This window comes from Vombatus ursinus, unplaced genomic scaffold, assembly GCF_900497805.2.
Source record: "Vombatus ursinus unplaced genomic scaffold, bare-nosed wombat genome assembly UNPS02014812.1, whole genome shotgun sequence".
Taxonomy (NCBI): domain Eukaryota; kingdom Metazoa; phylum Chordata; class Mammalia; order Diprotodontia; family Vombatidae; genus Vombatus; species Vombatus ursinus.
Genome location: NW_020954590.1, coordinates 19,386,625 through 19,402,075, shown reverse-complemented (window position 1 = coordinate 19,402,075; position 15,451 = coordinate 19,386,625). Strand labels below are relative to the sequence as shown.

The 15,451-nt window shown below is 39.2% G+C and overlaps 1 protein-coding gene across 1 annotated transcript in view; it reads left to right on the top strand.

The window, feature by feature from the left end:
- Nucleotides 1–15,451, top strand: part of LOC114053696 (somatomedin-B and thrombospondin type-1 domain-containing protein-like) — a 53,751-nt gene extending 38,300 nt beyond the window's left edge. Inside the window, exon 5 of the mRNA XM_027876816.1 lies at nt 14,494–15,451. Coding sequence (XP_027732617.1) covers nt 14,494–14,611 — 118 coding nt within the window. The 3' untranslated portion in view covers nt 14,612–15,451. The remainder of the gene's footprint in view (nt 1–14,493) is intronic.

Below are 15,451 nucleotides of genomic sequence, written 5' to 3'. Positions count from 1 at the left end.
TCCTGACAGAGAAGTAATAAACTCAGAGTGCAGACTGAGATACATATATATGCATATGTGTTATTGTTCAGAAAAGATCAAAGAGGGAAATTGTTTTGCTTGATTCTACATGTTTGTAATAGAACATTTTGTTTTTCTTGCTTTCTAGATGGGGGAGAGGAATGGGAGGAAGAGAAGGTAGATCTTTATTTGAAAAAAAAATTAAGTAAAGTGAAGGTAATAGGGAGCCATTTTAGTTTACTGAGTAAAGAAGTGACAAGGCTAGACCTCTTCTTTAGAAAATCAGTTTGGCAACTGTGTGAAGAATTGATTGAAATGGGAAGAAACTTGAGACTGGGAGACTAATAAGGAGGCTTTTGCAGTTGTCTAGGAAAGAAATGATAAGAGCCTGAATGAAGGTGGTGGTCAGGTGATATAGAGGGGAGAAAGGTTGTGATAGGAATGATAAAACCAGGTGATATAGAGGGGAGAAAGGTTGTGATAGGAATGATAAAACCAGGCAACTGAATAGATATGTGGAATGAGGAAGAATGAGTAATTGAGTATAATGCATAGTTACTGATGTTCTATTGCTCACTCTTTTTTTTCAAAGTAATAAGATTTACTTTGATATCCTCTCCCACTTTTTTAGATAACTTGATCAATCAATCAGGTATTTCTTAAGTCTCTACTATCTGACAAGAATTATTGTACAGGGATAAAAAGAGAAAAACAAAAAGACCTCTGCCCTCAAATCACTTATATTCTGATTGAAGTCAACATGTACATATGGTATATATATATATATACATACTCAAGTAGATACAAGATATCTATCTGAGCAGATACAAAGGGTAAACTTGTATGGCAAGGCATTTGCAGGGTGGGGTTGAAGGGGTGTGAGATGACCAGGAAAGGCCTCATGCAGAAGCTGGAGCTTGAGCCTAGCAGTCTTGAAAGAAACCAGGCACCCCAGGAGGTAGAGGACATTCCAGAAATGAATGACAACCAAAGTCAAAGCAAGGAGACAGGAGATGAAATGCTGTGTGTGAAGAAACCATGTGACCTAGTATGGCTGGATTGTAGAATGTGTTCCCTGGAATGGAAGTCATGGGTGAGATGGCTTAGTGGAGCCAGGTGATGAAGAGTTGTAAATGCCAAGCAGAAGAGTTTATATTCAATCCTAGAGGCAATAGGAAGGCACTGGAGTGACACAGTGAAACGTAAACTTTAGGACACTTCACTGGTTATATGAAGAATGGATCCAGAGTGCAGAGAGACTTTAGGCTAGGAGGCTATTGCAATAATACAGATGAAAGATGTTGAAGGCCAGAACTAGTGGGTGGCCAGATCAGTTGAGAAAAGGTGAAGGTCGGGGAAGATAATTTGGAGATAGAAATGACAAAATTTGGTAGCTGTTTGAATATGTGCAGTTAGAAGAAATGAAGAGTTTAGAATGACACAGAGGATGACAACTCCTCAAAATTGTGTCATTAGATTCACTTTTTTTCAGTCCTCATTCTTCTTGGCCTCTCTGCTATGCTTGATACTGTTCAGCACTTTCTTCTCTTTGATACTTTCTTCTCTCTAGGTTTTCAGGACACCTGGTTTTCCTCCTCCCTATATGACCACTTCTTTTCAGTGTCCTTTGCTGGATTTTCATACCTGCTAACTATGGGTGTTCCATAGTGCTCTGTCCTGGACTCTTTACTCTTCTCCCTCTATATTGTTTCACTTGGTGATCTTATCAGCTCTTATAGTTTCAATATCATCTCTATGCTGATGACCCTTCAATCTACTTATCCAGCTCTGATCTCTCTAATGACCTCCAATCTCATATTTCATTTGCCTCTTAGATGTCTCCAGCTGGATGTTTTGTAGGTATCTCACACTCAACATGTCCAAAATTGAACTAATTAACTCTCTCCCCAAACCCACCTCCCCTTCTAAACTTCAAAATTACTGTCAAAGGCACCTCCATCCTCCTAGTCCTCTAGGCTTGAAATCTAGAGATCAACTTCTCTCAATCCCTCTCTACTCCCTGCAACCAATCTGTCGCCGAGGCCTGCCAATTTCACCTTTGCAACATCTCTCAAATCCATGCCCTTCTCTCCTCTAATATGATCACTACCCTAGTGAAAGCCCTTATCTTCACACTAATGCAATAGCCTGCTGGTTGGTCCACTAACCACAAGTCTCTTTCTACTCTGGTTCATTGTCCATTCAGCTGCAAGTGATTTTCCTAAAGTGCAGGTCTGACTATGTTACCACTCTACTTAATAAACTCCAGGGTCAAATATACAATCCCTTTGTTTGGTGTTCAAAGACTTTCACAACCTAGCACCCCCCCTACACACCTTTCCAGTCTTTTTAGACCTTATACCCTACTATGCACTTTTTAATCCAGTGACACTGGCAAGTTCCTCAAGCTAGATACTCCATCTCTCAGTGCTGGGCATTTTTACCTGCTGTCCCCGTACTAGGAATGCACTTCCTCCTCATTTTGCCTCCTGGTTTCCCTAACTTCCTTCAAGTTCCAACTGAAATCCTGTGTTCTGCAGAAAGCCTCTTAATTCTAGTGACTTCCCTCTGTTTATTTCATATTAATCCTGTGTATAGCTTTTTTGTACATAGTTGTTTGCATAGTGTATCCCCCATTAAATTGTGAGCTCCTCAAGATGAGGGACTGTCTATTCCTTTTCTTTGTGTCCTTAGGACTTAGACAATTCAGGATAGTGACTGACACTTGATAGGCACTTAATAAATGCTTAATGACTGACTTGATCCCCGTCCCCCATCTTTATATTTATCAATGCTATTTCTACTTCTTAATTCAACACATCCAGGACTGTGATGTTATAATCTGAGGTGAGGCCTTCAGTGCCCTAAATGAGAAAGGAATTTGTTATTAAAACCTTCACCAGGGCAACGAGGTAGCGCAGTGCCGGCCTCAGACACTTGACACTTGACACTTATTAGCTGTATGACAATTGGCAAGTCACTTAACCCAGATTGCCTCACTAAAAAAATAAACACCCCCCTCTCCCACCACACTTACATACAAAACCTTGACCTATGTTTTCAGCTATTATCCTTCCTCTTAGATCCTTAAATGCCCTCAGGATGACTTTGTCCAGTTGGGTCTTTTGCCAAACTTTTAAAAAACTTGTTTCTCTGTCCTACACTTTTTTTTGTTTTATGAAGTGGTATTACTCATAGCCTTTCACCATCAGTACATGTAAGTTTTTACATAGAAATGTATTTATTATATTTATGAAAAATGTTTATATCCTAAATCATTGTTGTCCTTGGCTGCCATATCTCTGGCAATGAGATCAAGTGTTCATTGGTTCAAGCAGTTTCTAAGATTTTTTTCTTCTGCTTATTACGGCAATTGATACACACCAGTAAAATGTCTGTATGGAATTGTTTTAATCGGTGTTAGTGTCAGTACACCTATTCCCCACCTTTAGGCACCAACAAGTTGTTTAAATAGGTGAAGTTGGAGTTGTTTTAATTAATATCTATTTCTACATAATTTTGCTTGTTTTCATTTTAGTTTTATAATTTTTTTGGTTTTTTGTTCTAATAAATCAGTGATCTGACTGCACAGTTGACTCAGTAACTTCCCATATCAGTAACAAGTGGTTTCTTTTAAAACATTATTGGATTCAATATTTGTGATATCATTTGGTGCTCATAATGTCTAACACCTCTCAGTTCTTTTCTTGAGGTATTCATGTACCTCCTTCCTATCATTAGAGAAATGGGAAACTTTGGGGGTAAGGAAGGGAATGGAGTATATATTGTTAGATGAAGTCCATGTGTATCAACTGCTTTTAGTGTATTGTGTTTTTCAGTATCTTTTGGACATGATAAAAAGAAGGAAGAATATATAAAAAAATTAATGTGAAGTAAAAAAAGATATTGATAAAACAGGGAAAAGAAAGTATTCATAATATATAGACATACTAGCATTTGATCTCTATACATGAAACTTCTAACTTTTTTTAATATTCTTCCTTATTCCTATCTTTTCATTGAGCTCATTGAGTATAAAAGTATTTATTCATGTCATTTGGAGGGTTTTTTTTTTTAAGCAAATTCTTTATAAAATTTCTCTTCTTCTTCCTCAATTTGACCGAGTCAAAGTACAGGTATTAGTTTCATCTCCTTAATTCTGGATAGTATAACCTCTTTTAATGCAACTTATGGTAGCCATATTGCATTGTTGCCTCATATTGAATTTATAATCCACTGACACTCTGGATCACTTCCATCTAAACACTTTCTTCTTAGGCACTGCGTATAGAGAGTGCTGATATTAAAGTTAGAAAAACCTGAGTCCAAATCCTGCCTCAGGCAACTTGCTAACTGTGGGACCCTGGGCAATTTGCTTGTCGTCTCTCAGCTTCCTCATTTGTGAAATGAGGATAATAGCACCTACTTTTACAAGGTTCTTGTGAGGATCAAATGGGATAACTTAGCACTTAACAAATCTTAAATAAATACCCACTATTAATTTTCAGAACTGTCGAGCTTATTTCTACTTCCTTCTGTTCTCCTGTTTTAATTTTAATAAATGTTTCAATGACTTATCTCTTCTTTTTCTGGGGGGGATCACCATTGCTATGCCATTTTCTTCTCTGACCACCCCCATCCCCATTAAAAAAAACCCAAAATCTCATGGTAACAAATAGTTACGTAGATCAAAACAAACCCATACCCTGGCCAAAATTTGTCTCTCCCAATACTTTGAATTCAACCTCTCTTTATATGTAAATTGGGTAAGCAGCATGCTTGATCATAAGAGTTATAGAAACGTGGTTGCTCATTGCTTTAATCTTTCAAAGTGGTTTTTCCTTACAATGCTGTCATTATACAAACTTTCCCTCCAGTTCTGTTACTTCACTCTGCATTAGTTTCTACTTCCCAGGATTCTCTGAAATCATCTTTCATCATTAGAATGAAAAAATTTATTATATTCATATACTACATTTTTTGAGCCATTCTCTAGTTAAGAGCCCTCTTAGTTCCCAGTTATTTTCTTTTTCATTGTTATCATTTCTTCCAGATGAGGAAGTTTATTTCCTTTGCAACTATTATCTCTTTCTCTTCAGAATCCCTTGCTTCCTACCTTCTCCTGTTCCCTCTTTGAGTTTGGTATATTTCTACACGTACGTGTGTGTTCAACCCAACTTTGGATGGTTCAGATAAAAGTGATGTTCCTCTGATGCTCTCTCTTCTCCACTTCATCTTCTTTCTCAGTTCTACACTACTATATTCCTTTTTACCCACCCTTTTCTTTACCTCATTAAAATCCTCAGAGTAAGACCACTGCACCCCTAAGTCCTCTCTTTTCCTTATTTATCTCTATCATTACCCTTTGAAAACATTAGTTTTGGGGGCACCTAGGGTACATTGGCTAGAGCACTGGCCCTGCAGTTAGGAGGACCTGAGTTCAAATCTAGGCTCAGACACTTGACACTTACTAGCTGTGTGACCCTGGGCAAATCACTTAACCCCATTGCCTAGCAAAACAAAACAAAACAATCAAAACAACAAAAAAGAAAAGGCTAGAGTTTTGGAGGAAAAGTTGTTTATTCTCTCACTTTCAGAATGTTATTTAGTCCTTCATAATTTTACAGCCCTTTCCAATTGTTCAAATAAATTTAGCCAAGATTCTCTCAATTCTTTTATTTTCATTTCACAGTTCTTACTCACCTCTAGTTTTTTGATCAGGAATGCCTGAAAATTCTTTGTTCCATTAAAGGTCCATTCCCGGTGGCCCCCTCCCCCCCCCGCCACTTTAGGATTATATTCAGCTTTGCAGAGTGAGCTGTTTCTGGTGGCAAATTATTTTTTGCCTTTTGCAATACTGTATTTCTTCTCCCCTTCACCCTGCCCATTACAAATATGTATAATCAAGCAAACCATCTCTGTAATGGTCATGTCAAAAAAAAAATCTCATTCTGCACAGAATTCTTCACTTTACTATCAGGAGGTGGGTACTGTTTATAATCATACATTCATCTGGAATCATAATTAGTCATGCTGATTAGAGGTTCTAATTCTTTCAAAATTTGTTTATCTTTGCCATATTATTATCTAATGTGTTCTTCTTGTCCTGCTTACTTCACTGTGCCATCAGTTTATACAGGGTTTCCCTGATTTCTTTGAAACCATCCCTTCATCATTTTATAGATTGCAGTAGTATTCCATCACATTTGTCACATTTTATATACCATAATCTTTTCAGCCATTCATCAATTTATGGGCACCCTCCCAAATTCCCATTCTTTGCCACTTCAAAAAGAGGTATATTTTTGTTCATCTTTAGAATTTATTTTACTTATGGCTAGTCCTTCCCTTAAGTTCCTCCTTCTCCCCTTTCTGTGTCCCTAATTTTCCCGTTTTCCTGTTGAGTGAACTCTATTTCTATATCCAACTGTTTGTCTACATTCTTACTCTGTTCATTAATTCAGATGAGAGTGAGGTTCAAGTGTGAGCTGCACTTTTTCCTCCTTGTTTGCATGTCTGCTTGCACACTCTGATTGATGAGATAATTTTCCATTACCTTCCTTTCCCCCCCCCCCCCCCCCATGTATTGCTCTTCCTGTTTCCATTGCCTTAAGATTGTCAAGACATAACAGAACTATTCTCAGGCTTGTCTAATTATATTTCGTCTATGACCTGATGTGTGATTCTTTCTGAATATAGCTCCATGGTACCAGAATTATTTTTTTTCCACTGCTTACAGTAATTTTTCTTTGACCTGGAAGCTCTGGATTCTGGTTATAATGTTTCTGGGAATTTTAATTATAGCATTTCTTTCAAGAGATGACTAGTGGATTGGTTAGATTGATGAACATTGAGTATAAACCTTTGTTCTGCTTCTGGTATTTCTCTTAGAGTTGTTGAGCAGCAAACACCATATCAACCATTCCTTGGCCGTTTTTGAAGCTACACTGGCTCTCAGGTAGATGACCATCTTCCAGGTGAAGGATCAACCTATTAAGGAGGACTCTAACAAGAATCTTGCCAGCAATGACTAAGAGAGAGACCCTCCCGCCTCCACCTTGTGATTGTCACAGGGCAACCTATTTCCTTTACCTTTATAGAGATGGACAATGCAGGCATCCTTGAACTCCTGGGAGATAATCTCCTCTTGCCATGTAACTGGGAAAATTTTAGTCAGCTTTTGTATGAGTAGACCCCCTGCCTTGTAAATCTCAGCTGGAATAGAATCAGCAGCAGGCACTTTGCCACACAAAAGGAGGCAAATGGTATTCAAAACCTCTTCTGCAGTTGGAACTTCAGCTAGGGAGGAAATGATTTCAACTTGAGGTATACAGTCAACAGCTTCAGCACTGATTGATGATGGTCTGTTTAGAACACTATGGTAGTATTCAGCTCATCTCTCCAGGATCATATCCTAAACTGTCAGTCATCCAACTCCATTTCAGAAAGCACAACTCTGACAGGCTGGCCATATTGTTCAAATGCCAAATGTATGCTTGCCTAAAATACTGTTTTACAGACAACTCACACAAGGTAGGCACTCATGTGGTGGTGAGAAGAAGCAATATAAGGAGATTTTTAAAGTCTCTCTGGAGAACTCCGGAATCAATTGCATGACATGGGAGATGCTGGTGAAGGTCTGCCTAGCATGGCATGCCTGCATCAAAGAAGATGCTAAGCTGTAAGAGCAAAACAGAATTTCAGAAGCTCAAAAGAAATGAGATGCACAAATATAGAGAATCCACCCCAAATGTTCACATGGACTGTTAGTGCCTGTCCTGTGCTACAGCCTTCTGAGCTCATGTTGGTATGATCAGCCACAGTTAGGTACAATGTAGCTTCACTCTAACCCAGTGGTGTCATTTTGGTCCTCTTCGAGAACGAACCAACTAGTGGATTCTTATTATTTCTACTTTGTCCGTTGATTCTGATCTGGGCAACTTTCTTTAAGATTTCTTCCAATATAATGTCTAGACTTTTTACTTTGGGCAGGACAGGCAAGTATGTCAATGATTCTTAAATTTTTTGTTTTCCAGGTCAGTTGTTTTTGTTGTGTGAGATATTTTAAATTTTCTTCTAGTTTTTCAGTCTTTTGATTTTAATATTTCTTGTCTCAAGGAGTCATTGATTTCTATTTGGTTCATTCTAATTTTCAGGGAGTTTGTTTCTTGGAAAAGGCTTTATATATCTTTGTGCCTTTTCATTTTTGTTCTTTAATAACTCATTTGTTCTCTATTCCTTCCTCTAGTGCTGTCATTTAATTTATAGATACTTTAACACTTAAAAAAAACCCAAACCCTTTTGCTTCATTTTTTTCCAGGAATTCTAGTTGAATTTGTGCCTGAGCTATTTTTCTTCTCTAAGGCTTTGCTTGTAGATGTTTTGGAGTAATTCTTTTTCTGGGTTTGTGTCTTCAGCATCCCTGACACTATACTAGCTTTTTATGATGGGGATTCTTTTTTCTTTCTGCTCATTCTTCTGGCTTGCTTTCTAACTTCATACTTGATGTTAGGGCCGGGCTCTGTGTACTTCTGATGGGAAAGTGTGGGCTGGTTTGGTTGCTGCTTTCTTGTGGTTTTGAGTGTTGCATAATTTCAGGATCTCTGAAGGACAGGTTGGGGATCTGCAAGCTTTCAGTGCTCCCAAAGTGGTCTGATCATGGAAAAATAAGATTGCTGACCCTTCAGCCTCATTCCCAATAATATCTCCCATCTGCGTGTAGGGTGTATTCAGAGAAGACTAGTACTTCTGGTGTGAGGGCTGCCAAGCCTTTTTTCAGGGCTGCTTCCCACCTGTGCTGTTCACATGATACACCCAACTCTCACCTGTGGTTCCAAGAAGCTGTAGGACGTGCAGCTGCCAAACCCTGGTAAACCATTTCGTCAAATGGGCTAAATCAGGTTGAGGGTAACTGACAGGCCTCAAACATGTCAGTGAGTTTGGGGGGAGGGAAGTGCCTACATCAAGCCTGTGAAAACTTCCCCCAGTGGAATGGGTGGAGAACAATTTGTTCCAGTGGCTATGAAGACGACTGAAGCAGGCACTGTGATGCTCTTAGAGCATGGTTAGACATTGAAGACACCAAGGTCATCCACTGCATCCTGAACCACCAAAAGTTATCTTGACTTTTGTCTTGCCACTGGCCTTTGATGACTCCAGAAGAAAGAGTGAACCTCACCCAACCCTGACTGGCTTGCTGTGGCCAGCAGAGATCTCACCCTTTGGTCAAAACACACACACACACACACACACACACACACACACACACACAAATACAAAAACTTTTGCAAAGATAATTCCACTCACCATTGGTACATGGAATGCGTGCACGCTTATGGACAACATAAAGTCCAGTAGACCTCAATGACAAACAGCTCTTGTTGCAAGAGAACTCAGCAGGTATTGTATCCAAACAGCAGCCCTATGGTAAATGAAGGCCAGTTTACCCAAGTTAGAGGTGGATACATGTTTTTCTAGAGTGGCCACAGTGAAAGGGAGTGCCATGAAGATGGCATTAAGTTCTGCAATCAAAACTAATTTAGGCAACAAGCTTGTATGCCTACCAAGAGGAGTGAATGACAGGCTCATGACAATGTGATTGCCACTTACAAGAAAGTTTCATGCCACCAGCATCAGTGTGTATGCTCCCACCATGATGAACCCTAATGAAGTCAAAGAAAAATTCTATGAAGACCTGGAGACCATGTGCCAAAAAAAGGACAAGCTTATAATTCTGAATGACTTTAATGCAAGAGTAGGTACAGACTACCAGGCATGGCAGGGAGTCCTTGAAAGGCATGGAGTCAGAAACAGCAACAGCAATGGTCACTTATTATTGAATACTTGTGCATCCCATGACCTCATCACCAACATTGTCTTTACCTAAATGCAACAAAACTTCATGGATTCACCCTCTCAGCAAACATTGGCATTTAACAGAATATGTGATTGTAAGAAGAGACAGAGAGGATGTGACAGTGACAAAGGCAATGTGTGGTGCAGAGTGCTGGACTGATCATAGACATCCTCTCCAAGCTAAATGTTTGCATCCAACAAAAATGGTGGCCCTAAGGCAAGATGACTACCAGAAGATTTAACATCAACAGATTAGAGTGCTTTTCTGAGAGGAACATCTCCTAGTTGCTTACTTATTATAACAAACTGCTAACTTGGAGGAAAGCTGAACCAACACGGCAACAGTGGAACAGAAAAGAAGTGGGCAGCTTTCAGAGATTTGGTGTACAGCAATGCGTTTACTCATTCGGGCCAGGACACTCGCACACATTAAGATTAGTTTGACAAAAATGATGGGGAAATCAGAAACTGCTAAATGTAAAATGAGAACTCCACTGGGTTTACTAGCAAGATAGTTCATCCATCTCTAAGAAGGCAGCATTTAACTCCATCAAAAGTAAACTGCAGGGGCAGCTAGGTGGTAGAGTGGATAGAGCACTGGCCCTGAAGTCAGGAGGACCCGAGTTCAAATGAGGCCTCAGACCAAACACTTGACACTTACTAGCTGTGTGACCCTGGACAAGTCACTTAACCCCAATTGCCTTAAAAAAGAAAAGAAAAAAAAACAAAAGTAAAGTGCAAATGAAGCTTAGAGATATGCAGGATTCTTAGCTCAGTAAGAAAGCAGATGAAATTCAGTTTTGCGCTGACTGAGTAATAATCCAAACTGCTTTTGTGATGATCTGAAGGCTATTTATGGGCCAAAGACCTATTGTGTACATCAAATACTCAGTGCTGATGGAGCCACATTGATTAATGATAAGGACAAGATCCTGGAGAGGTAGGTTACAGATCATCATCAATCAATGTTGAAGCCACAAACTGTATGCCTCAAGTTTGAAGTCAATCCCTCTGTAGCCAAATTTCCAACTGAAGAGGTTTTGAATACCATTTGCTTCTCTTGTGTGGCAAAGTGCCTGCTGCTGATTCTATTCCAGCTGAGATTTACAAGGCAGGGGGTCTACTCATACAAAAGCTGACTAAAATTTTCCCAGTTACATGGCAAGAGGAGATTATCTCCCAGGAGTTCAAGGATGCCTCCATTGTCCATCTCTATAAAGGTAAAGGAAATAGGTTGCCCTGTGACAATCACAAGGTGGAGGCAGGAGGGTCTCTCTCTTAGTCATTGCTGGCAAGATTCTTGTTAGAGTCCTCCTTAATAGGTTGATCCTTCACCTGGAAGATGGTCATCTACCTGAGAGCCAGTGTAGCTTCAAAAACGGCCAAGGAATGGTTGATATGGTGTTTGCTGCCCCACAACACCAGGAGAAATGCCAGGAACAGAACAGAGGTCTGTATACAATGTTCATTGATCTGAACAAGGCCTTTGATACTGTCAATCATAAGGGATTGTGGAAAATTATGGCAAAATTTGGGTGCTTGGAAGTTCATCAAGTTCATCAGTATTGTACATAATTTGTCATTGTTTCATGATGGCATGCTTGCTTAGGTTCTGGATAACGGACAATGCTCTTGCACTTTCCCAGTTACCAATGGAGTGAAGCTGGGCTGTGTGCTTGCTTCCATACTTTTTAGCACGATGTTTTCAGCAATGTTGTCAGAAGCCTTCAACAAGGACCCAAGGTCAGCTACCACATTAATGGTAAATTATTTAATTTGAAAAAGCTACAAGCCAAGACTAAAGTGGAAGGTGAGTTGATGCATGATTTTTGTTTGCAGATGATTTTGCATACAGTGCTCTGAAAGAAAGTAGAGAGAAGAGGTGTTAGACTGCTGACCATACTGCAGGTCTATAGACTGTTGTGCTGACCTCATTGTTGTATGCCTGTGAAACCTGGACAGTACACCATTGCCATGCCAGGACACTGAATTGCTTCCATTTGAATTGTTTTAGGAAGATTCTGAAGATCACTCAGCAGGAGAAGGTACCAGACACTGAGGTCCTTTCTCAAGCTGAACTGCCACGCATTCAAGCAGTATTGCAGGGAGTGCAACTCGAATGGGTTGGCCATGTTGTTTGAAAGCCAAAGGGATGTTTGCCTAAAAGACTTTTTTACCGAGAACTCATACAAAGCAAGCACTCATATGGAGGTCAGAGAAAGTGCTACAAGGACATTTTCAAGGTTTCTCTGAAGAACTCTGGAATCAATTGCATGACAGAGGAAACAATGACAAAGGACCGCCCTACATGGCGTGGGTGCATTGCACATCAGAAAAGGCACTCTGCTCTATGAGGAAAGCAGAATTCCAATAGCTCGAAAGAAACATGAGATGAGCAAATTTAGACAGCTCCACTCCGAATGTTCATGTGGACGCTGTGCCTGACGTATGGTGTAGCCTTCCAAGCTCATATTGGTCTGATCAGTCATTTGGACACACTGTGTACCTTGACTCTAACTTAGTGGTGTTATTTTGGTCTTCTTTGAGAACAAAGGGCAATAGCTAACCAACCAACTGACCAACAAATCTCCTATCCAAGCTCTGCAAGTTCCTGACTTGAGTTTAATTCTGAGTAACAATATATTGCTGCTCTGGTGGTTCAGAATAACAGAACTGAAAGATTCCCTTTGGTCTAGGAATACTGCCCTGGTTATCCTTTTGTAGGCTTCAGATTGGGCAAGAAGCTGGGACTAAGACCCTGTTCTGCCCCTGGGATCTGAGCTGCACCACTGCTGCTTGCTTCTTGCTTCAGGCTTTTAGGAGCAAGATTTCCTCAGTCTATTTTGGGTCTGTGACCAGGAACGTCATAGTGAGCAACAAAGCTACTTGCCACCTCTTCCTATTGAGGCGCCCAGTAGGGGCCTGGGACCTTTTCTTGCCCTGGTGCACAGCCTGTCCCAGTATTGGAATGCTTCCCACATACAACTTCTGGATAGCTACCTTCCTCAGTGTCTGTAGACTGTTTCCCTACCAGGGGTGGGCAACTTGTGACCTCGAGTATGGCTCTTTTCTGAATTCAAATTTCACAGAAGATATCCCCTTACTAAAAGGGCTGCACTTGAGGACCTTGAGGGTCACATGTGGCCTTGAGGCCGCAGGTTCCCCACTCTTGCACAAACCTGGACAGGAAACATGACTCATGGATTTCTCCATCAGAACTTGGTCTGATGCATTTTTTATATCTTTTTGAAGTTTTTTTTTTTTTTTTTTTTTTTTGGGAGGGGGGGTGGTGGTGGTGGTAGTTCACTGTACTGCTTCTTGTTACTCTACTATCTTGGCTCCATCTCCTTGGCAGTATTTTATTTAGGCACTACTACCTTTGTGATCCTGTGATTTTTTGGACTTAAACTCCTTTCTTTCTGCCTGCTGTATTTTTTTTTTTTTGATGTGGAAAGACTTTGGCCGATATTCCTGAGACTTTTCCTTTTGGGAATTCTTTAAGGAAGTGATAGGTATAGTCTTTCTATTTTTACTTTGGCTTTTGGTTATAATAGTGCTGGACAATTTTGTCATTTATGATGTCTTAAAATACAATGTCCAGGCTTTCATTTTAAAAAAAATTGTTTTAAGAAGTCTAGTGATTCTGAAATAATCTGATGAAATTTCCAGTTGAGTTGTTTTTCACACCAAATATATTTTCTATTTTTTTCAGTCTTTTAATTTTGTTCTATTTCTTATTCTCATGGAGTCATTGATTTTGCTTGGTCAATTCTAATTTTCAGGGAATCCATTACTTGGATAAGTTTCCTATTCTTTCTTCAAGATTTTATTTCATGTTTATGTCCTGCTTCATTTTTTCTAGGTATTCATGTAGTCATTTTTTTCCTGTGAGTCTCTGCTTTCAGTTGTTAGTAAGTAACTCTCTCCTTCTAGGTTGGATTTTTTGGTAACTTTAGGTATTTTGGCATTTATTATAATGCTTTGTAGTGATCTATATTTTCTTCAGTTCATTCATGTCTATAGCCTTAGTTATTGAACTGGAGCTTGTGCTAGGAACAGGCTTTGCTCTCTGCTATGCTTGAACTTAACCAAGGTCACTGGAGTTCCTACACCATCTCCCAGAGTCAGGCCCTTCTGGGTCTCTGAAATTTATAGTGGTGGTTTTTCAGGGCCATTTGTGATGGCTTAGAACTAAGTGCCAGGAAGCCTGGGGCCCAAAGTCTTGGGATGTCCCAGGTTGAATGCTGCCATGCATGGCGACACTCACTGTCCATTGTCTTTTCCCTCCTTCATTTTGTCCCAACACCCTCACCCCTCAAGGAAAACAAACAACTCCAAAAAAATCAACTTAAAAAAAGCTAATGCTTTGTTTAGGCTTCTACTAATGTTAATTTGTATTTCCTGTACCCAAATGCCAGATTTGGTAGAGTGAAGTAGTCAAAGAATGTGCTAAGAGGTATGGAGAAGTCAAGTCATGGAATAAATGTTTTTCCTTAGCTATACCACGAAGTATAAAATCTATATGTGGATGTTTAAAAAGTCAGCTCTCAATTAACAGAAATAATCAACTTTGCAAAATAATGTGTATTCATTAACATCAAATTTTATCTGGTGACATTTTAAAAAATATTGTTTCAGAAATCAAACTCTTCATTGGCAAGCTATTGGTAATCCTCGATGTCAAGGAACATGGAAAAAAGTTCGGCGAGTGGACCATTGCTCCTGTCCAGCTGTGCACAGTTTCATTTTTATTTAGAGCTTAAGCAATTTTTTAAAAAATTGTGAATATTTTTAATATCATAAAGAACATTTAACACATTTCACAATCTTAAAAAATTATCTGCTGTGTGTGCTAAACATTTAATTGTCATGTTTTGAAGAAAATAAAAGAATAAAGAAGGGAATTGTGGCATAGAATCCAGTCTCAAAATGGTGACTATCACACGTGACTGCTGTGGTTCGGTGGAGCTAAGGTCTGTCTATACTAGGTCACTTCTATGGGATCTCCTCGGTGGGAAGTCTATGAGACACACATGATGTACATTTATATTGCATTGAAGGTATTATCCCACATCCAACAAGGGTATTTACATTTCAAGTCATGTTAAATTTTTTTTTCCATGTCAAAAATCTCCTTTGAGCTTCCTAAATAGTTAGGAATGTTTCCTACTGAGTATTGGTCCTTATTCTCAAAAACTTTTCAGACAGGTTAAATTATTTAATCTTTCATAAGCACTTTATAACATTTATTGCTCTGTTAAAGTTTTTACTGGAGGAAGTAAATGGATACTAATGTTTTTGGTAGACAAGAACAATCCAACGTTAAATTGAGGGTCAAAAGAATTTACTTTTAATATTGAGTCATGAAGGAAACTTAGGAGTGGAGTAATTATGTTGGTTATAGAATTTCACTTCCATTAGCATCCAAGAAACATTTCAACTGTAAGAATTAAGTGCCTCAAAAAATATCTCAGAACTCCCATGGGGAGAGTTTTAAACCATGGGACATTGCTTAACGATGTGACTGCTTTATCTTTAAGAAATTGAAAAAGATCCTGTTTAAAAGTTGAAATAAAAATACTACTTTTGTTTCTTA